General features: G+C 61.9%; 2 protein-coding genes across 7 annotated transcripts in view; one reads left to right on the top strand and one right to left on the bottom strand.

Moving 5' to 3' along the window:
• Positions 1-8,599, bottom strand: part of KCNQ2 (potassium voltage-gated channel subfamily Q member 2) — a 68,336-nt gene extending 59,737 nt beyond the window's left edge. For all 6 annotated transcript variants that reach the window (XM_050746458.1, XM_050746457.1, XM_050746460.1 and 3 more), the window contains exon 1: positions 8,104-8,599. In XM_050746458.1, coding sequence (XP_050602415.1) covers positions 8,104-8,399 — 296 coding nt within the window. In that variant the 5' untranslated portion in view covers positions 8,400-8,599. The remainder of the gene's footprint in view (positions 1-8,103) is intronic.
• PPDPF (pancreatic progenitor cell differentiation and proliferation factor) overlaps positions 1-20,677 on the top strand; it is a 169,762-nt gene that overhangs the window by 103,446 nt on the left and 45,639 nt on the right. The gene's annotated exons all lie outside the window — the stretch shown is intronic.

Raw genomic sequence — 20,677 nt, 5'->3', positions numbered from 1 at the left:
CCCGAGGCTTCTCCCCACCTCCTCCCAGGACAGGGAGTCAGGGAGAAACTGGCCCTTTGCTCCCACTCACGCTTCCCACGTGTTTTCCAAGACTAAACGGAAAAGCAGAAGCTCGAAAGGTCTCAGGTTTTCAGCTGAGGTCAAGGGTAAGTGCTCCGTGGGGAGGAACAGAACTGAGAAGACCTGGAGGACGAGACGGGGGCAGGCAGAGGCAGCAGCCGCCTCCACGCCACAGATACGGAGGAAGAATCCAGAAGGAGGCTCCTTGCAGGCCGGGCAGCCTGGAGCCCAGCCCCGCCACACCCCCCGGAGCTGCCCGTCCGCCCCCACTGAGATGATTCAGAGACGGGAGACTCCGAGGTCCAGCCGACTCCGGCCGGACTCCCTGCAGCCGCCACTGCTCTCCTGAGTGTCCACAAAGCCACTCCCAGGAATCCAAAAAAATTAAAGACTTAATTGTATTCAAGCTGGGCAGGCAGCAGAGCCTGAGGACAGTTCCCGAGCACGTCTGGAAAACATCCTCATCCTCAAAGCAAGGTGGCCACTGTCTGAAAACTGCCACTTCCTCTTCGAGAGGCCACCCAGCAGCCCCTGTCTGGGGCCAGCACAAGCAGCTGGCACTGGGCTGGGAGCTCTGGGCAGCTGGTGGCCAGGGAGGAGCCTTCTCCGACGCCAGCCTCTCCACCGAGCTGACATCTCCTGCAGGTGCCCCGAGGCCTCGGGCAGGTACCTTAGCCTCACCCACCCCAGCCCCTCACCTGGCACAGGGTCTGTGGTTTACATGACGGAAGGGACAGGAAGCTCTGTGGAGAGCTCACATCGCCCCATCCTCCACCACACATCATCCTGGGGACCCACATGCAACACCCCCACGCACGGCAGCCTGCATCCCCGAGCTATGAGCCCCTTTCAAGACTGAAGCCCCCACCGGGGCCACCGAACCCCACGGGGAGCACAGCACAGGCCCACTGCTAACAGGAAGAAGCACCTGTACTCTGGCTCCCCGACGCTGGAACAGGGCCCTGGCCCTGCACCCCACACACCAGCTCCCCTCTCCGCAGGAAAGGGCTCCCAGAATCCAGCCACTCGGTGTGTGGGCGCAGGAGCCCTCCTGACTTAGAAACAAGTGGCACATGGATCAGCATTCACACTTGCCAGCCAATCACCCACAGCCCCGTGCAGACTCTCCCCAGTGGGACTGAGGGGGCTCTCCCGCCCTTCGCAGGGGTGTCTCCCCCACGCGCCCCCAGTCCCATCCTCTCCACGGCTCCAGATGCTCACAACCCCAGAACACTCAATGGGACAACTCCGAGCGGGCTACAGAGAAAGAAAAGCCACACAAGCTCACCAAGGGCACTCCACTTCAGAAGTGCCTCCCTCTCCTGGGAATGTCGACCCCGAAGCTCTCACTGGGAAACCTCTGGCCTGGCCCCCGGGAAGCAACAGGCATGGGTTTGGGGCTGAGGCCGTCCAGCAGCTCTGTGGCCTGCCAGACCTCAGAGCACTCCCGTCAGGGGCGACAAGAGCCAGAGAGCTCTTCAGCCCCATGTCCTCCTGGATGAATTAAAAGCACGACCCATCCCAGCTTCAGACAACAAAAAGTCTAACCCTCCATTTCCCAAACTCCAGACCAACCCATTTGCTAAGCAGCGTCCTGAGTCACTCCCTCCTCCAGCTCTGTGGGTACGGCTTTCTCAGGCTGCAGGGAAACAGACAGGCTTCTCAGGGCCCACCCGCCTTGCGCTGGCCGCCTCCAGCACGCCGCCCTCACCCATAGCCATCAAGGACAGAGCCTCGTCCTGCAGGGCCCGCCGCTCTATCACCCGCTGCGGAGGCCAGCGGTCGGCAGGGCCCTGCCACTCAGAGCCCACCAGGGAGGCAGGAACCAGAACCCACTCCGAAATCAACAGAGAAAGCTCGGCAAACAGGCCGGTGAGCGTAGGGGTTGCACGCAGGGGCCAGCGGGAGCCATTTCCAGAGAGTTCCTCAGGGATAAGCTCAGATCTGCAGACCCCTCCTCCTTCGACCTTGGACCTGTTAGCCAGGTCGAAGAGGTGCTGCCCACCCTATGCAGGACGCGCTTCCTCCTCTGAGCATGTCCAGGGCCTCCCCTCAACAAAGGCGCCGTTTTGAGACTCCCAGAGCTGTCAGCCAACGGTTGTCGGAAGGCAGAGCTGAGCTCCAGCCCTGCACAGGGCATCCCCGTTCCGGACACAGCTGTTTCGGCTCGCCGCTCCGTGCTAAAGGCGGCGGCATTGCCGGGCCCGTGTCGGCGCTGAGGCATCCCGGCGGGTTCTCTGGTGCGGTCTGCGTGGACACTTGACGCTTGCACTGCAGCTCTTTCACGGCTTCCGGGGTTCACTGGAAAAACCTACCCACAGTGGTTTTTCAAGCCAAAGATCATTCCTGTCCTCCAAGCCTCAACCCTCAGGATGCTGGGAACATGCCGGAAGCCACAAACAGGAAGACAAACCCCCAAACACCCGGCACACACAGGGCAGGCAGCCTTCGTTCCGGGGAAACAGCCGGCCAGCCCCACACGACAAACAGGCAAGCTTCCGACGCTCGAGCCTGGGCCTCGCGCTCCAACCCACAACCTCGCCCTCAACAGCGGCGCAGGCCTCTCTGTCACGGCCCAGCCGCTGACCAGTGGGGCTGAGAATCGGCTGGAGGGGTGGATGGCAGAGCGACGCCGTCCCCGCTCCTGGCCTCCACGCTTCGTCTGGGGTGAGGCCTTCCGTTCCGCTGAAGGCGCCTCACGGTCACGGCGATGACGGCTACGAGCTCGGTGAACGTCGCAGGCATCAGGCGTCGTGGGGAGTGACTCACGCGTCGAATCCCGGCGGCAACCACGACAGACGCAGAATGGTTATCCCCACCATGCAGACAAGGAAACTTGGGTCTAGGATCCCAACGCTGGCCAGTCTCAGCACAGGACCCAGCCAGAGCCCCAGCCCTGCCCTCCCCGAGTCTCACACCCCACAGGTCATGCAGGGCCTTCGGAACCGTCTTCACAGGTCACAGCTGCACAGGAGCACGTCTCACATGGGCGGAGGCCCAGAGGGGAGCGGGGCTGCACAGTGGACAGCACATACACCAGCAGTTTCCCGTCTCAGAGCTGCCCGGCATGCACACTGGAAAACAGTTAAGGTGACCCCCGGCGAGGTAACGCTCTGTCTGCGATAATGAGATGTTGGACACAAGGCCAACGTCTCTCCCAAGGGACATCGTGGGCATCACCCCACCATCCTTGCCCCCCCATCCTCCCAAAACGGGCACACTGCTCTCGCCTGAGCCTTTAACAGGACACGGCCTGGCCGCTGGCCCCAGCCTCCCGTCCAACCTCAAGTGGACACTCGGAGGTCCCAGGGCACAGGCTGCCCCTCCCCAGCCTCTAGGCAAGGCAGCTCGGCCATCCCATATCCCTTCTCGCCAGATTCAAGGCCCCCACAGGTCCCCCTTGGTCCTCCAGACCTGCCCATTTTCCTAGAAGGGAACTCACTCTGCATAGCAGATTCATCTCCCCACACTGGAAGCAGCTTCAGGCGGAGGCCAGCCAAGCTCCTCTACCGCTGCGAATGTCACTCCTACAGCGCTTGGGCCAGCCTGGCTCTTCTGTGACTTCGGAACGTCATTCCTATGGGGCCGAGGCTGGCCCAGCCCCGATGCAGCTATGGAGGCTACGGAATGTCACTCCTACAGGCAGAGGCTGGCCCCGTGCTCTTGCGAGCAGCTACAGGACGGACTTGCTGAGTGTGCACACGGGGGCACGGACGTGTCAGGAGCACAGGGACTGGCGGAGATCCACAGACTCATTCGTTTATCAGCTAAAACAAACTGGGAAAACCACTGTGTTAAGCCACTCTCCACCACTGGACTCAGCCTGTGCCCTGAGAAGTGACCACAGCTCTGAACACTCCAGGATTTAAGCGTTTTCCAAACTGGAGACAGGACTCCCACGTGGTCAGCATCCTGGGGGTCGAGAACCCTTAGCGCCCAGCAGTGCCCACATCCAGGGCACCGGCGCCTCTGGAGCGACCGCGTCTCTGCAGAGATTGGCTGGCAGCGATTTCTAATAAAACGGATTTCCTCTGCTCTAACTGTGGAAGGATCAGGAGGAGCGTTCCTGCTTACCCGTTAGCTCCCATCCTCTCGCAGACACAGAATGTGCAGAGACTGACTCCACCTCCACTGCGTAACGAGGCAGCGTCGTGTACAACATCTTACCACTCGAGTAATCTCACTTTAAATTATTTGGTGAGGGACAGAATCCTGCGAGGAGGCCCAAGACCCCCCGAGGGGCCCAGGAACCAGAGAAGTCCAGGTTTCCCCGGAAACCACAACTCTCCAAGGCTTTTTCACCTTTTGGGAAATTTCCATAAGATTTCCTACCCAGGAGGCTGTTGGAAGAAGCAGAATGTGGCCGTTCAAACACTCAAGTCTCTTTCTTGGCACACAATGCTCTGTCAGCAAAGACCGGACCCTGGTCCTGCCAGGGCCCCGCTCTGTGTTGGGTAAAGCCCAGGCCTGCACTCACCCCTCAAAGCAGCCTGACCAAGAAGAAGGTGCCGGGCGCCTGCTCACCCCAGCCAGCCCTTCGAGGGCTCACACCAGCCTCTGAGCTGACCGCGGGGGTGGGAGAGGGGCCCGGGCACCCTGTGCTCAGCACCATCCGAGTTATCCAGGACTGTGAGGGGACACGCCTGGGCCCCGGCACAAGGGGACTTGAACATAGGCCCTCCAGCCCCGGGCCCCTCTCTGCAGTGAGATGGGAGACAGCACCTGGTCAAGCAGCCCAGGGCCATAGGCCCCTGCAACCCTGGACCCCATCTGAGGCCTGGCCCAAAAGCCAAGATGGCACAGTGAGCCCCACGGACAGGCCCTCCCTGGTGCCAGAGTTCCCATCTGGCCTATTTTAAACACAGCTTCACCCTGGCCATTCAACGTGGCTGGGCTGCTGGCAAGCTCAAGCAATCTGCACCCTCAGCTCTCATCTCAGGCTGGGACCCCTCCTTTCAGTTAAGCAGGATGACTCTGGAGCTCACTCAACCGTCCTCTGCCTCAGTTTCCCCATCCACAGGGACGGGGCTGAGTGACCCTCTCGTAGGCTGTGACTGAGGCCCACACCCAGTGAGAACAGAGTGGACACGCCCAGTGACCCACGTGGGGATCCCGGACGAGGAGATTCAAGTCCATGGTGCAGCCGCGCCTGGCTCCATCCTGTGCACAGAGGGGCAGCAGAAGAGAGGCTGGAGCTGGGGATTCAGGCTCCAAAGGGCACCCCTATGGTGCTCTGGCCCAGAGTCCCCGACGGCAGCCCCAGGCACATCATCTGCTGAGTTTGGGCCATTTCCGCAGCTCACACTCCCTTTGGGAGGGTCTGGGAGAGGGGGGCCGGCACGCCGCCCCCACCAGGCAGAGAGCAGGTCTGACTCAGGGAGGCCCTGTCTCCGGAACCTCTGGGAACGCACCAGGCAGCGCGAGAGCGGAGGCCGCAGCTCCACACAGAGGAGCAACGGTGGAGAAAGCCCCTCTCTAACTCGGTGCTGACGTCTCCGCCTCCCCAGGGCCGGGGCAACGGGGGCCTGGCCTGATGCCTACCAAGCCCTGGGGCCATAGGGCAGCAGCCCTCTCTACCCCAGACAGCGGCCACCCCGGGTCCAGCGGGGATGCCCAGAGAGGTTCTCACAACTTGACCTCTCTGAAGCCAGACGCTGGGGGCAACAGGCAAAAGGGAGGTGGGCCTGGGGACCTGTGTCCAGCCACAGCTGGGTGCGGCAGCACAGGGAGCCCTGGCCTTCCCCCTACTCCCGGCTGCCCCAGGCCCAACTCAGCTCCATCTCCGTTTAGCTGATGAACAAACAGACCAAATGATGCCTAATGCACAACCCGGCCAGTCCATGCCGGGCCAGGCAGGGGACACGGGGCCATCGGGCCTCCCAAGCCGGGGTGGAGGCTGTACCCCAAGGATGGGCTGGGCCATGGGGACAGCAGAGAACTCCACACCTGGGGGCTGGGTGGTGAGTTGCACCCCTTTCACAGAGGGCACTGGGCCGGACTGGTAGAGTGGGATGCCCCCCAGCAGCGGGGCTCACAAAGCCCTTGAGTGAGAAGCAGCTGTGCTGATGTTACCCACAGAAAACTGAGGTTTGCAGAGGTTCTGAGACCAGCCCCCAGTGTCCAACCCGGGGCAGGATCAGAGACCCTGCTCTCCAGCCCTGACCCTCAGAAAAAATCCCCCTGCCAAAGGGGCTGCCTCCCTGAGGCCAAGCCACCCCTGCAAAGGAGCTGAGGAGAGGCCTAGTGCAGGCTGGAGGGCGGGGCTGTTCGGACGTTGAGGGGCTCGCCTGAAGCCCCCACAAGCTGCTGCTCTGTAGAGACTCAGGGTCGTCAGGAGGAGACGGCGCAGACCCCACATGTGCAAGCGCTCCCCATGCTTCACCCCAGTTCTGGACTGCCACTCTCAGGAGGCAGAGACAGGAAGGAGGAACGGAGGGGCTGACCCACACAGGCCCAGGCAGGGGGCGGCCAGCGGAGAGCTGTGGACCCAACGGGAAACCTCAGGAATAGCCAGGCTGGGCCCTTGGATCATGGGCTCAAAGCAGAACAAACCCCGGGCAGCACCGTGGGTCAAACGCAGAGTGGGGCTCCGGCCACTGAGGCCGTCGGGGCAGGAGGGCTGTGGGGTGGGTTCTGTCCTGTCCTCGTCCCAGGAGTCACCTTGGGCTGAGACCTGGCTGACCAGTACCGGCCCTCCAAGAGCCCCTTTGGTTCCCAGCCAGGTGGGGGCCATAAGGAGAGGCCGTTCCTGAGACATAGAGGCTCATCCAAGGATTCGGGCATGGACCCTGGACTGGAAAGGCCAGACTCACCTCCTGGGGGCGGCAGGACCTCCAGGACCCAGGAGGTCGGAGAAGCCTCTGCTTGGGGGGTCCCAGGCTGGGTGCCCAGGGGCCCTCCACGGAGACACCCTCCCTGCAAGCGGCCTGGCATTTCCCTCTGAGATCTTCTCCCTACCCCAGAACCCTCCCATATCACAGCCCACGGAGGGTCTGCTGAGGGCACACTCAAGGCCACACACACGCTGGGGCACACACCCCTCTCGGCCCAGGTGGGCGCCCGGCCAGCTTGTGGCGAGTCTGCCCCTCAGTCCCATCCCAAAATGCCTCTCACACAAAATGGCCGGTCCCGGAGCTCGGCGGGTCCCTTGTTCGGCTGGGATGGGAGAGCAAGCGCCCTGGCGCGGGGAGGCTGTGCACACCCGCCGCACAGGCCGCACGCGCAGCGGGCCGTGCACATTCCACACGCGAACACCCAGGTGCACACGGACGCAGGCTTCGGCCGCCCCCGCCAGCCCTGCCCCAGGAGGCAGCCGTGCCCTGAGCCTCGCCCGGGGAGAGGGGACAGCCCCTTCCAGGCCCAGGGCTGGGGGTCCCGGGTCTGCCGCAGCCCCTTCCCCGGGCCTCGCTCTGCCAAGGAGGGGTCCTGAGCCCGGGATGTGCACGGGGGCGGCCGGCGGCGGCAGAGACGGGTCAGCGCCGCGCTGAGCGCCGGAGCCGAGGGGTGTTCGCGGGTCCAGGGAGGGGCGTCGGCGCCGAGGCGGCAGGACAGACAGCTGCGCTCCGCCCGGCGGGGGTGGGGGTCATGGGAGGGCCCCTCCCGCATCTCAGGAACCCAAAAGCTCGCCCCAGGCTGAGGGAGAGCGGCTCGGGAGGACGGCGAAGGACAGGCCAAACCCTCCCCCGCCGCCCCCGCTTGGTCGGGCGGCCCCAGCCCCGCGGGTCCCCGAGAGTCCCGGAGAGTCCAGACCCAGCGCTGCCGCCCTCCCTCCCCGGCCGGCCCTTTGTTCGGCGCAGCGGCCGCGGGGAAGGGCCTGCCAGGCTGAGGAGGGGGCTGGGGCGGCCGCACGTCTCCGTCCTGCGGGCCCGGAGCCCCCACCCGGCCCCGGCCCCGATCCCGGAATCCTTCCTGCCCGCGCGCTGCACAATCGCTCTCCGGTCTCGGCCCCGGACCCAGACCCGGGCGCAGGGAGCCAAACCCGCCGCAGCCAGCCCGGCCGGGGTCGCCACGGGGGTCGCCACGGGGGCGCCGCCGGCCACTCACACGTAGGCGTGGTAGATGAACGCCCAGCCGCGCGGCCGCTCCAGCACGTTGTAGAGGAAATTCTGCAGCTTGCGGTAGAAGGCGTTGCGCTTGGGGGGCTTCCCGGCGCCCGCGCCGCCCGCGCGAGGTTTGCTGAGGATGCTGCCGCGCTTGGGGGCCTCGGAGCCGGCGATCAGCAGCGCCCCGTCCCGGGTGGAGTCGGGCGCGCCGGGGTCCAGCCCCACGAAGCCCACCTTCAGCTTCTTCTCCCCGCCCGGGCCGGGGTACACGCCGCCGCTGCGCGACTTCTGCACCATGGTGCCGGGCGGAGGCGCCCCGGGCCGGGCGCAGGCTCAGCGGGGGCGGTGCGCGGGGGGCGGCGCGGGCCCCAGCCCAGGCCCCCGGGCCGGGAGCCGCATGGCCGAGGCGGCGGTTCCGCGCTCCTGACGGGCTTGGGCCGCGCGCGGAGACGCTGCGGCCACCTCGCTCCGCGCGCACCTCCGCGCCTGGCCCGCGGCCGCGCCGGCTCCGCCCGCCGCCTCGCCCCGCCCGGCGTTAACCCCCGCGACGCCAGTCGGAGGAGGGGAGGGTAGGAGAGGAGAGGGGAGGAGGGAGATGGGAGGGAAGGGGAGGAGAGGGAAGGGGAGGAGAGGGGAGGAGGGGGAGGGGGGGGGGGGGGGGGAGGGGGGGAGGGGAGGAGGGGAGGAGAGGGAAGGGGAGGAGAGGGGAGGGGAGGGATAGGGGAAGGGGAGAGGGTAGACAGGAGGGGAGACAGGAGGGGAGGGGAGGGAGAGGAGAGGGGGAGGAGGAGAAGAGACGGGGAGAGGGGAGCGAAGCGGGGAGAGGGAAGGGGAGGGGGAGGTGAGGGGGGAGAGGGGAGACAGGAGGGGAGGGGGAGGGGAGGGGAAGAGAGGGTGGGGGAGAGGAGGGGGAGGGCTGGGGAAAAGGGAAGGGGAGGGTAAGAGGGGAGACAGCAGGGGAGCGGGAGGCGAGGGGAGGCGGAGGCGGAAGGGGCCAAGGCCCGCAGGACCAGACCTCTGGGCTGAGCCTGCCCGTTCCCCCGGACCATGTGCACACTGACCCTGCAGTCACCTTTGAGTCAGGTGGTACTAACCAAGCGGACCTGCCTGGTGGCCCCGTCGCTCCCTGGGGTCCCAGAGCAGTGCAGAGCCACCTGAGCAGGACTGGAGTCCTCTCAGCTGGGCCCTGGAAGTGGACACCTCCGGGAAGGGGTGGGGGTATGGGCCCTCCCCAAGACTCTGTTGGGGCTCGGCCCATGGTGACCTCATGCTCTTGGTGTCAGGGTTGCCAGGCAGTAGGACCCCCTAGACCCCAGGGTGTGTGCAGGGAGGGTCTGTGGAGGCTGGAGGTGCCCTGCAAGGAAAACAGCCCAGGGGAAAGGGGGTGGCCCCAGTGGCCCGCAGGCAAGAAGAGGAGAAAGGGCCATCTGAGTTGGGATGGGAGAGTCACTCCTAGAGGGCCTTGAACCCCCCACGGGGCCTAGACTTCACTCTGCAGACTCCAGAAGGGGCCTGTGGCAGGGGCAGGGATTGGAGGGTGGCCCCAGGGCAGCAGAGAGGCCAGCGGGAAGCCCAGTGCCACCCCTCAGGACAAAGGAGGCAGATCTGTGCCTCCTGGACACAAATGGGACAGTGTTTCCTTGGGGGCAGGTGGGCAGAGGTGGCCTCCCCACTGCTGGGGGCCATGCGTCCTGGGAGGGGTCCTTCTGGAGCTGCTACTGGGAGACCAAGGGACCCCTGAGGCTCAGTGCTGCCCACCCCCCGAGGTACCCCGCCACCGGGCCCTCCTCTGCACACCCAGGAGGGGTGTGATCTTTGAGTGCATCTCTGACTACATCCAGCCTATTCGCGCGTTTGCCTGGCACCATGGATTCTACCTAGAGGCGGCCTCTGCTGAATCGCTGGTGCTGTCCTCACAGGGGACCTGCTCATAAAACAGCCCTAGCCCTGGCGCAGGGTCAGCCCGTGGGTTGTGTTTGCCCTTTGGTTTCCAGAGCTAGTGGCCACGGGGCCTGTGTTTGTTGTTTTGTGTTTCGGCTGTAAACAGAAGGGTCGGTGCAGGCAGAATGCTACCCTGTACATTATCCAGGATGTTGGGGATAGACGGCAACTTACACAAGCTAGTGCACATTCGGGGGCACGCTCCGGACCCCCGCCTCCCTGCCTCTGTGCCCACACATGGGCTGTGATAACCAGCATGAAGTGGGCTTGCCCCAGGCGGCTGCGGTTTCTCTCCGTTGTTAAGGGAGGAGGCACCAGCCCGGTGTGTTCAGGGAGGGAGAGGACGTCAGTGCGCAGAAGGAAGAGGGCACCGCAGCATCTCCCCTCACACGCTGGCTGGCGCCGCTGGTCTTTCCCACTCACCAGAAGACCCGAGGGAGCAGCCGTAGCTCAAAATGTAAACCCGGCAGGGCTGGGGCCCCTCATCCTGTTGGGGGAAGCCTCAGACTATCCGGTGTCCCTCGGCAGTGCCCGGGCTGTGCGCAGCCCCTCCTGGGGAAGCAGTCGTCTCAGGTTTGATGTCAGAGCCACGTGGGACCCAAGGTTAGGGCTGATCCATAGAGGATGAAGGAAAAGTGATCCCCAGTTCCCGTTGTAGCAGATGCACCAGAGCTGAGATGGGAGCAAGGATTAAGGTGCTCTGGTGTTCCAGGACATTGGGAGAGACAAACCTGTTCATCTTATTTTTCAGGAAAAAAAGGGGAACACCCTCCTGAAGTCTTGGGGAGCCATCAGCTGGCTTCACAGCCTCCTGGGGGTGGCTGAGAGTGTGGCCCCTGTGGGGATGCCAGGCTGGAGGGGCCAGCTCTGGATGCAGGTGGAGCTTTGCACCCTGCAGCTCGTGGTTCTCCCGTCTACAAATGGCGTTGGCTTCAGCAGCTTTGCCACACCTTGGAAGGTTCTGGAAAGCAAATCCTGCATCAAGGCTTGAAAATCTTTGCTTCCTCCTTTGTTTAGGATGTCCTTTCAAAGAGCTAGCTCATTAATCATTTATGTTTTTAATTTTGTGTCTTGCACACCCACGGGCTACATTGTCAGCAATCTGGTTACCCGCATGCCTACCCCCTGTCCCCTCCTCTGCGCCCAGGCAAAGCGGGTCGTGAAAATGCCCAGTTGGGGTAAATTTCATCCAAGCATGAGGAATTCCATTTATTTAAAAATAGATGGGAAAAGCATTCAGGCTCAAGCAATCTTTGCCAAGACTGCATCGACAGGACTCCAGAGAGGATGAGCAGAATTCAGACGTACGTGGCGCCCAGCTTCAGCGGGGGAGACAGTCGGTCCTCACCCAGGCGGCCAGGGTGGCAGCAGATTCCACACGGGCGCTGTCCCTTCAGCACCTCCAGCACCGTCCTCTCGCAGGAACCTGCAAGCCCAGCCCATTCTCTGATCTCCTCCAGGGAGGTAACCTCGAGGCCTCCCCAGCCTCCCACGTCACTGGGCTGCACCAAACGACCAGAGAACATGAAGGCTGCACTGCCAGGACTGGCTGCTCCTGCCGATCGAGGCCAGTTCATCTGTCCCCAGAGTCCTCTTTTGGTCTCCCCCCCGCCAGCAGAAAGCGAACCACAGGGACTGCGGCCGCCTGCTGCCCGGGTCCCCTGGGGCTTCTCCCACTGTCCTCCCTGAAGCCTGGCGCAGAGAGGGGCCCAGAGTCGATGGTTGTTAGAGGACAAACAAGCATGTCTGGGTCACTGCCAGGGAGAACCCATAGGGTAACCTTGCCTATACAGTACAGGTCACAGAGCAGCCCTCCAGAGCCCACCTCTGCTCCCCCTCAGGTGCAGGTGCAGTCCTGCTGGGTCATGACTCCAGTCTCACAGGCTCGGCACTGGAATGGTGGGACCAAAAGTGAAAAACCGAGGCCAGGCCAGGCGACTTATGCCTGTAAGTCCAGAGCTTTGGGAGGCTGAGGTGGGCAGACTGCTTGAGTCCAAGAGTTTGAGACCAGCCTGGGCAACACAGAAACCCTGTCTCTACAAAACTGCGAAAATCATCTGGGCTGGGTGGCCTGCCTGTGATCCTAGCTGCCCAGGAGGCTGAGGTGGGAGAACCGCTTTAATCCAGGAGGTCCTGGCTGCAGTGATGGCATGATGGCACCACTGCACTCCAGCTTCGGTAAGAGAGACCCTGTCTCAAAAAATAAATAAATAAATGAAACTTAGCTGGGCTTGCTGGTGTGTACCTGTTGTCTCAGCTACTCAGGAGGCTGAGGCAGGAGGCTCACTCGAGCCCAGGAGTTGGAGGCTACACTGAGCTCTCACTACACCACTGCACTCCAGCCTGGGCAACAGAGCAAGACCCTGAAAAAAAAAAAGGAAAGAAAGGAGGGGAGGGGACGGATGGGAGGGGAGGGGTTAATTAATTAAAAACAAAAATGAGGGCTGGGCGCGGTGGCTCACGCCTGTAATCCCAGCACTTTGGGAGTCTGAGGTGGGTCGATCACCGGAGGTCAGGAGTTCGAGACCAGCCTGGCCTACATGGTGAAACCCTGTCTCTACTAAAAACACAAAAATTAGTCAGGTATGGTGGCAGACACTTGTAATCCCAGCTACTCGAAGGCTGAGGCAGAGGAATCACTCGAACCCGGGAGGCGGAGGCTGAAGTGAGTTGAAATCATGTCACTGCACTCCAGCCTGGGAAACAAGAGCAAGACTCCGTCTCAAAAAAAAAAAAAAAAAAAAAAAAAACAGGCCAGGTACAGTGGCTCACGCCTGTAATCCCAGAACTTTGGGAGGCCGAGGTGGGTGGATCACCTGAGGTTGAGAGTTAGGGACCAGCCTGACCAACATGGAGAAACCCCGTCTCTACTAAAAATTCAAAATTAGCCATGCATGGTGGCGCATGCCTGTAATCCCAGCTACCTGGGAGGCTGAGGTAGGAGAATCACTCAAACCCGGGAGGTGGAGGTTGCAGCGAGTCAAGATTGCATCACTGCACTCCATCCTGGGCAACAGTGCGAGACTATCTTAAAAACAAAAAAACGAACAAAAGCCCCCAGAAACCAAGCACAGGCAGTGAGTTGAGAGGCATATGGGCTTCCTCTGGCTGCCTCCTGTGTGGGGCCGTCAGAAGCGGGGTCCGGGAGGCGGGGGCTGCCACAGTGAGTTTGTGCAGGACGGCTACATGGTGCTGGTGGCCCTGGCAGGTTGTGGCCCCTGCTAGAACAGCCCAGATTTTATGCCCTTTTGACGCTGTGCCGTCCTAGGTGGGATCTGTGCCAGGGTGCTCAGCTTCACCTGCATTCCGAGGGCCTCGGCACCAGTGACAACGGCCCCCTGGCTTAAAGCAGGGCCTCGCAGGCCACCACCCTGTGCCTCCTGGTGGAAACGGGGGGAGCTGCTTCCCCGTCTCTGCGCCTTCAGAAAAACAGACGACCCCACAGAGGCCTGGAGGAAAGCTCTGCCGGCCAAGAAACAAGATTTAATTTGGGAAAATGAGGAAATGAGGAGAGACAGATTCTCAGTCATCTCACCTGGGCCAGACCCGCTGCGGCTTTAATCCTGTAATTTGGGCGACAGGAAGTGCCTCCCCAGACAGAGGCCCAGCCCCTCCAAAGGAATTTTCCATTATTAGGAGGAAGGGCTGTATTTATCCAGCTTGCAGGGGAGCAGGGGAGTGAGGAAAAGATTTAGATATGAAAGTATTGACTTTTTTTAACATCTTACACTAAAGTCAATAAAAATTTAATTTATACTTTTTTCTAAAGGACCAGGGCTCTCAACAAGCTTCCCTAGCCCCTGGCAAGCCAGCTAATTGCATGAGGGAGTTGCTTGTACTTCCCGGCCACCAATAATACCGTCAATTGAGGAGCCCGTGGTCACCTGTGACGGCAGGAACAGGCTGGGGAGCGACGGTGGCTCTGGAGGCATCCGGAAAGGGCAGAAATCGACCTGTAGCTCCGGGACTTCATCATCGACATCCCCAAACCCCGTATGTTGTCATCTCCGGTCCACAGGTGTCACAAGTGGCCTCCCACGCGCCCCCTCCTACGCCTTCAGCCACATGGAGAAGCTGTGACAGTCGTCCCCGTGCTGTGGCAGATCCATCGTGAGGAACGCAGGCCCCGCGCTCACTCGTGGGAGAGACCCAGGCCCCACCGTGGATCTACACACCCAGACTCCCTGGCACCTCGACACTACCCACACACTTTCCTCCTCGAGGCCTCCTCGCTCCTGAGACCTGGCCCTGCCACATGCTCCAGGACCACCGGCCCCTCTGCCCCCGTCCTCCCTGCCTGGGCACATGGCCACCCCCACTTCCCTGAGCACTTGCGTGTGCTGTCCCCTCTGCCCACCAGGATGGCAGACACTGCGTCTTCTCAGGGAGGCCCTGACACGGGGACCCCTCCTCACCTTCTCTGGAGCTGATCCTCATCCCGACAGGAAACTGCTTTGCCTGGGACCGCTGGCCTACTGCACACTGAGTGCGGGGCAGGGGGGCGGGCACAGACACTCGGCCCAAGGAAGGTGCGTGTCAACCTGTCAGATGACAGATGGCCACTTTGACCTGGGTCTGGACGTCGCTGGAGCCTCCAGCCAGATGTGGCCTCAGTCACTGGCCTGGGGCTTGTGTGGTTCAGGGCTGCCGGAGAGACCCCAAGAGGACATGGGTAGCTGGAGCTCAGGGCCGGCGGAGCGGCCAGACGTCCTGCCCACGCAGGCTGCTGGCATCTGTGCCCTGACTGCCCGCCCACCGACGGCCCAGGCTTACCAGGGCCTTGCTTGGCCAGTTGTCCAGTAGGCTTTGGGCAGGGCCGCCCAGCCTTGGCAAGGCCCATGGGCTGTCACAGCCCTCCCCACGCCGCATCCGGAACAAAGTCACCTAACGCCACACCAGGTGGATGGTTCAGAAAGGCTGGGTTCTCCAAGCAGCACAGCAGGGGCTGCACAAAGCTGGAATCTGGCCAGTCCTGAGGCTCTGCAGGCGGCCTGCTGCCCCACCTCACCAGCAAACACGAGGGCACCACCCTCGGGACCCAGCAGGCTCTGCCTCAGCCCCTGTAGAGGGTGGCGCTGGTGTGGGCTGCAGGGCATGGCCTGCAGGCAGCCACCGTGGGCCTGCCCGAGCTGAGTGGCTTTCAGCAGGCCAGGCAACCACTCAGGGCTGCGTGGACTGGATGTGCCCCCAGAATCCACATGCTGAAACCCGCCCTCCAGTGCGATGGTGTTAGGAGAGGGGGCCTTTGGGGGCGGCTGGGTCAGGTGGGTGGAGCCCTCGGAACAGGACCAGCACCCTCAGGGGAAGAGACACGAGCGCTGGGTCCTGTTCTCTGCTTCGTGCCACGTGGGGACATGGGAAGGCGTCGTCAGCAAGCCAGGAAGCCGGCGCTCACAGGAACCGAGTCTGCCCGCACCTGGATCTTGACCTCTGGCTTCCAGAACTGTGAGAAATAAATTTCTGTTGTTTAAGCCCCCGAGCCGTAGGTACTTTGTTGTAGTTGCCCAAGTGAGATAGAACCTCATGCTCCTCAGACAAGTGGAGAGGATCGGCCCCCACCTCACGGGAGGGTGGGGATGGGGACAGGGAGAGCCTCATTCTGAGGGCGTCAGGAGGAGGGCAGGAAGGTGCCCGGGTGAGTGCAGTTCCCGGCTCGGACACGCCCCTCTTCCCTGGTCTCGTGCAGGAAGGTGCACAGGTGAGTGCAGTTCCTGGCTCGGACACGCCCCTCTTCCCTGGTCTCGTGCAGGAAGGTGCCCGGGTGAGTGCAGTTCCCGGCTCGGACACGCCCCTCTTCCCTGGTCTCGTGCAGGAAGGTGCCCGGGTGAGTGCAGTTCCCGGCTCGGACACGCCCCCTTCCCTGGTCTCGTGCAGGAAGGTGCCTGGGTAAGTCCACTTCTGGCTCGGACACGCCCCTCTTCCCTGGTCTCTCAGATCCTCCCACTGGTTGAGTTGAAGAGAGCATGATGTGTCCATCCCTGCGGCTCGGACGAGCTGGCCCCATCCTGGAGACCAGGCTTTTGCTTAATCACACTTCCTGGCATCCCACCTACAGAGATGAAATCCATTTAGGTCAATTGTTCTCACCCAGGGCTTTTGTTCCCAAGGGAGCATCTAGTGCATCTGGAGACAGTTTTGGTCGTCACAGTGGAGGGGCAGATGCTACTGGTATCCAGTGGGTGGAGGCTGGGGGAGGGGGGGCACCAAGCACCCTGCAGGGCACAGGGCAGCCCTCACAAAGCACAGCATCATCCAGCCCAAATGCCAGTTGTGCTGACATTAAGAAAACATGGTGTAAGGCCAGTCGCGGTGGCTCACACCTATAATCCCAGCACTTTGGGAGGCTGAGGTGGGCGAATCACAAGGTCAGGAGTTCGAGACCAGCCTGGCCAACATGATGAAACCCCATCTCTACTAAAAATACAAAAAATTAGCTGGGCGTGGTGGTGGGTGCCTGTAACCCCAGCTACTCAGGAGGCTGAGGCAGAAGAATCACTTGAACCCAGGAGGCAGAGGTTGCAGTGAGCCAAGATCGCGCCACTGCACTGCAGCCCATGCAACAGTGCGAGACTCCGTCTCAAAAAAGAAAAAAGAAAAAGAAAACATGGTGTAAGTTAACAATGTCCTTTCTTAAAATGCAAATAGGCCGGGTGCAGCAGCTCACGCCTGTAATCCCAGCACTTTGGGAGGTCGGGGTGGGCGGATCATCTGAGGTCCGGAGTTGGAGACCAGCCTGGCCAAAATGGTGAAACCCCATCTCTACTAAAAATACAAAAATTAGCCAGGCATGATGGTGGGCACCTATTATCCCAGCTACTCGGGAGGCCAAGGCAGGAGGATGGCTTGAACCCTGGGAGTGGAGGTTGCAGTGAACTGAGATTGCACCATTGCACTCCAGCCTGGTGACAAGAGCGAGACTCCATCTCAAAAAAAAAAAAAAAAAAAAAAAAAAAAAAGAGCAAATAGTTCTGGTATGTTAGTCATTCACACTTTAGCATGAAACAGCATAAATAAATGGACTTCCTCCCAAGAGTTCCTAAATACACAAGCCAAGGGCTGAGAATCTTCATGAGAAAGGAGCCAGGAGTCCGGGCACTGGGTGGGGGAGCACCCAAGGAGTGAGGTCGGGTTGGGGCAGCCGTGGAGTTCAGCAAAGGAGCCCTGGGCGTTCTGCATTGGTGGTTCCCAGCCTGATGGGAAAATGCTGCTTTTACATCATCGCAGGACACTGGAGCCACTGCTATGTCTCACTCACTGCGAGCTTAGTTTGTGTGACTCCCGGCAGCTGCCAGATCTCCCCGCACCTCCACCTCTTCACCTGTGAAGTGGGGGTGCTGACCGTCGATAAGGATTGCGCCGATGGAGGAATGGTGCAAGGTTTGTAAAGCGTCTCGAGTGGCGGCAGGAGGCGGCGTCATGTGAGCGGGAAGGTAAAGATGCTGAGTCAGCTCCCGGCTGCCCCGTGGGCACCGTGCCCCGCTGTGTGCCACCCGCCTCACACCCAAGGTGAAGGCCTGGGTGTCGGGTAATGCAGTGTAAAGAAAGGGCAGTGGGAGGCGGTCAATTGAGGCCCCTAAAGTGCCAGAAACCCCCACTCTGGAGGCAGCCACAGCCTCGGGGAGGCCCAGGGACCCCTTTACAGCTGAAGGTTGCTCCCCACAGCCTGGAGGGTAAAAGGTTTACAGAGGCCCAGGGACCCCTTTACAGCTGAAGGTTGCTCCCCACAGCCTGGAGGGTAAAAGGTTTACAGAGACTAAGACATGCAGAGGGAGATCTTACAACCTCCCACTGTGGGACTCGGGGGATTTCTCCTTCCCCTGCCCCCCACCGTTCCCTCCAACTCCCCAGTTCAGCACCGCCCCTCCCCGCAGGCAGCTGAGCCCTGGAACCTCGCAGCTGGCAGCTGGCTTGGCCTGACCTGGCTTCAGACAGTGGCTGGCAGGGTCCTCATTGCCAGAGCCTGGGGCAGAGCTGCCAGCCCCTCCCCATGACAGGCTGTGTGGCAGAGCCTGGGGCTCCTTCCCCCGACATGTTCAGGGAGATGGGCAGGGCAGGGGGCGCTGGTTCCTGTCCCTCCAACCCCTCCAGGCTGGTCCTGCCTGGGAGCTCTGCCTCCTGCCGCACCCACAGCTCCAGTCCTGTCCCTGCAGGAGGCCCACAGGCTCTTAGGAACTGCTGTCCTGCAGCAGGAGGCCTGCAAACCAGGACCCACGTTTGGGCAGGGGGTCCAGGGGCAAGGGCTTCCTTCCTGCTCCCACCCCACACCATCCAGGGCCCCCACCCTCTCCCCCCTCCTCTGGGTGTTGGTGCCTCCCGCCCCTGCCTCGGGGTCCCCACAGACCCAGCCAGGGCCCTGGTTTGGGGCCGCTGACCCCGCCCACATCTGCTCTCCATCCTGGAGCTGTTCTCAGCCTCACACATCCTCCTCAGCATCGTCCACACCTCCCCCAGCCGACCCGCAAAGCAAAATGCCAGAGCAGCATGAAGCCAGGAAATAAGCCAGACCCCACAGCTCCTCCAAAGACCCCTGACATTCCTGGTTGACCCTCTCACGGGGACGGGGCTTCCCTCCCTCCCCTCAACAGAGTCAGGAGCTGCCTCAAGGCCCATGCACCTGCCAGTCCAGCCCGTCCCCCAGCCGGCTTCTCCCTCCCTGGCTTCGGGACAGGGACCGTTGCCCAGTGCTTTCTGGGTCCAGCCACCCGGTGGGCACCCCCCCAGAGACTCAGCCCTGACTCCAGGCAGCCAGCCAGCAGCACAGGCACAGCCAGACGCCCGACACACAGACACGCAGGCACAAATGAACAGACACACGAGCACATACACCCTGTTTCCAGGGGCTCCAGGACCCCCCGCCAAGTTCTCCCCTGCACCCCACACAGTCACTTACAGGTATGCACAGTTCACTCAGGTCACATACATGCACCAGGGTATGGATGTAACCCCATGCCTGCAGTCCCACTCCGGGACACAATAAGTCACCCACAAGGACAGTCACAGCACGTGGGAAATCCCCAGCGTCCCATCGTGGAGGCCCGACCGGCTGCCACAAAGCCCAGCCCCTTGGCAGGGAGCCCAGAAGCCGCTGCTCAAACCCAGGACTGCCAGGGGCACCCAGGCCCTTCCAGCCACCCTAGGAACCTGGAGTGGGGTGGGAAGGTCCTTACTGCCTGGGTTACAAGAGGGCACCGGGAGCCCGGCAGAGACAAGGGCAGGGGACGGATGGCATTTGGCCACTCAGCGGGGCCCCGTAGCCTTCCTGAGGCCTCAGGAACTTTTCAGTGATGTCCGAAGTGCAGACCGAAGCCGCCAATAGGGTGTCTTGGTGGATCCTGTTTTAAAATATTCACCAACCCGGCCGGGCGCGGCGGCTCACGCCTGTAATCCCAGCACTTTGGGAGGCCGAGGCGGGCGGATCACGAGGTCAGGAGATCAAGACCATCCTGGCTAACACGGTGAAACCCCGTCTCTACTAAAAATGCAAAAAATTAGCCGGGCGGGCGTGGTGGCGGGCGCCTGTAGTCCCAGCTACTCGGGAGGCTGAGGCAGGAGAATGGCGGGAACCCGGGAGGCGGAGCTTGCAGTGAGCGGAGATCACACCACTGCACTCCAGCCTGGGAGACCGGGAGACTCTATCTCAAAAAAAAAAAAAGGCCGGGCGTGGTGGCTCCCACCTGTAATCCCAGCACTTTGGGAGGCCGAGGCGGGTGGATCACAAGGTCAGGAGATCGAGACCATCCTGGCTAACACGGTGAAACCCTGTCTCTACTAAAAAATACAAAAAAACTAGCCGAGTGAAGTGGCGGGCGCCTGTAGTCCCAGCTACTCGGGAGGCTGAGGCAGGAGAATGGCATGAACCCAGGAGGTGGAACTTGCAGTGAGCCGAGATCGCGCCACTACACTCCAGCCTGGGCGACAGAATGAGACTCCGTCTCAAAAAAAAAAAAAAAAAAGTATTCACCAACCCAAGCAGGGTGGAGCTCCTTCCCCCACCCATGCCCTCCCTGACTTCAGGACCTGCTCTGGGGCCTCAGCAGCCCCGGGACTGACCCTGAGTCCCAGTGGCCGCCAGTCGGAGCCACTCTCTGGGCCTTGGGGCCCTCTTCAGCCAGACAGCAGCCCAGGTGTCCAGCCAGCTGCAAGCATCCATCAACACCCCACTGAGGCCCTCGGGCTGCACAGTCCCACCTTGCAGAGCTCCAGGGCACTGTCTGGCTGTGGTCCGCTGCCCTCACCCTGCCACCGCCCTCCAGCTGCCCTCAGGCTCCCCAAGCCGACACCCACAGAGCGTTCTGCCCTGACCCCAACCCCGGTGAGCTCTGCCCCTCCCCACGCCCCTGCATCCACCTGCTATGGGGAAAATCCCACCCTCCACTGGGCCCAAGGGAGCAGCCAGAGCTCACACCTCCAGTGCAGCCCCTGTTCAGGGGGCTGGAGAGGCAGCCGCAGAGGCCCTGTGAGGCCGTGGCTTCCTTTAATCCTGGCCCGACCCTCAGGGCAGGTGCAATATAACCCCCTTTCACCGATGGAGAAGGGGCACTGTGGCATCTCTGGCTCCATTACCAGAGCTGGGACCCCAACCCTCGCCTTCCCCACTGCTCTGCCGCCTAAAGTCTCAGTTCACAAAACACGGT

This window comes from Macaca thibetana, chromosome 10 (genome assembly GCF_024542745.1).
Source record: "Macaca thibetana thibetana isolate TM-01 chromosome 10, ASM2454274v1, whole genome shotgun sequence".
NCBI classification, from domain to species: Eukaryota; Metazoa; Chordata; class Mammalia; order Primates; family Cercopithecidae; genus Macaca; species Macaca thibetana.
Note: the sequence above shows the minus strand (reverse complement) of the source record. Positions and strands in the feature narration are given on the sequence as shown.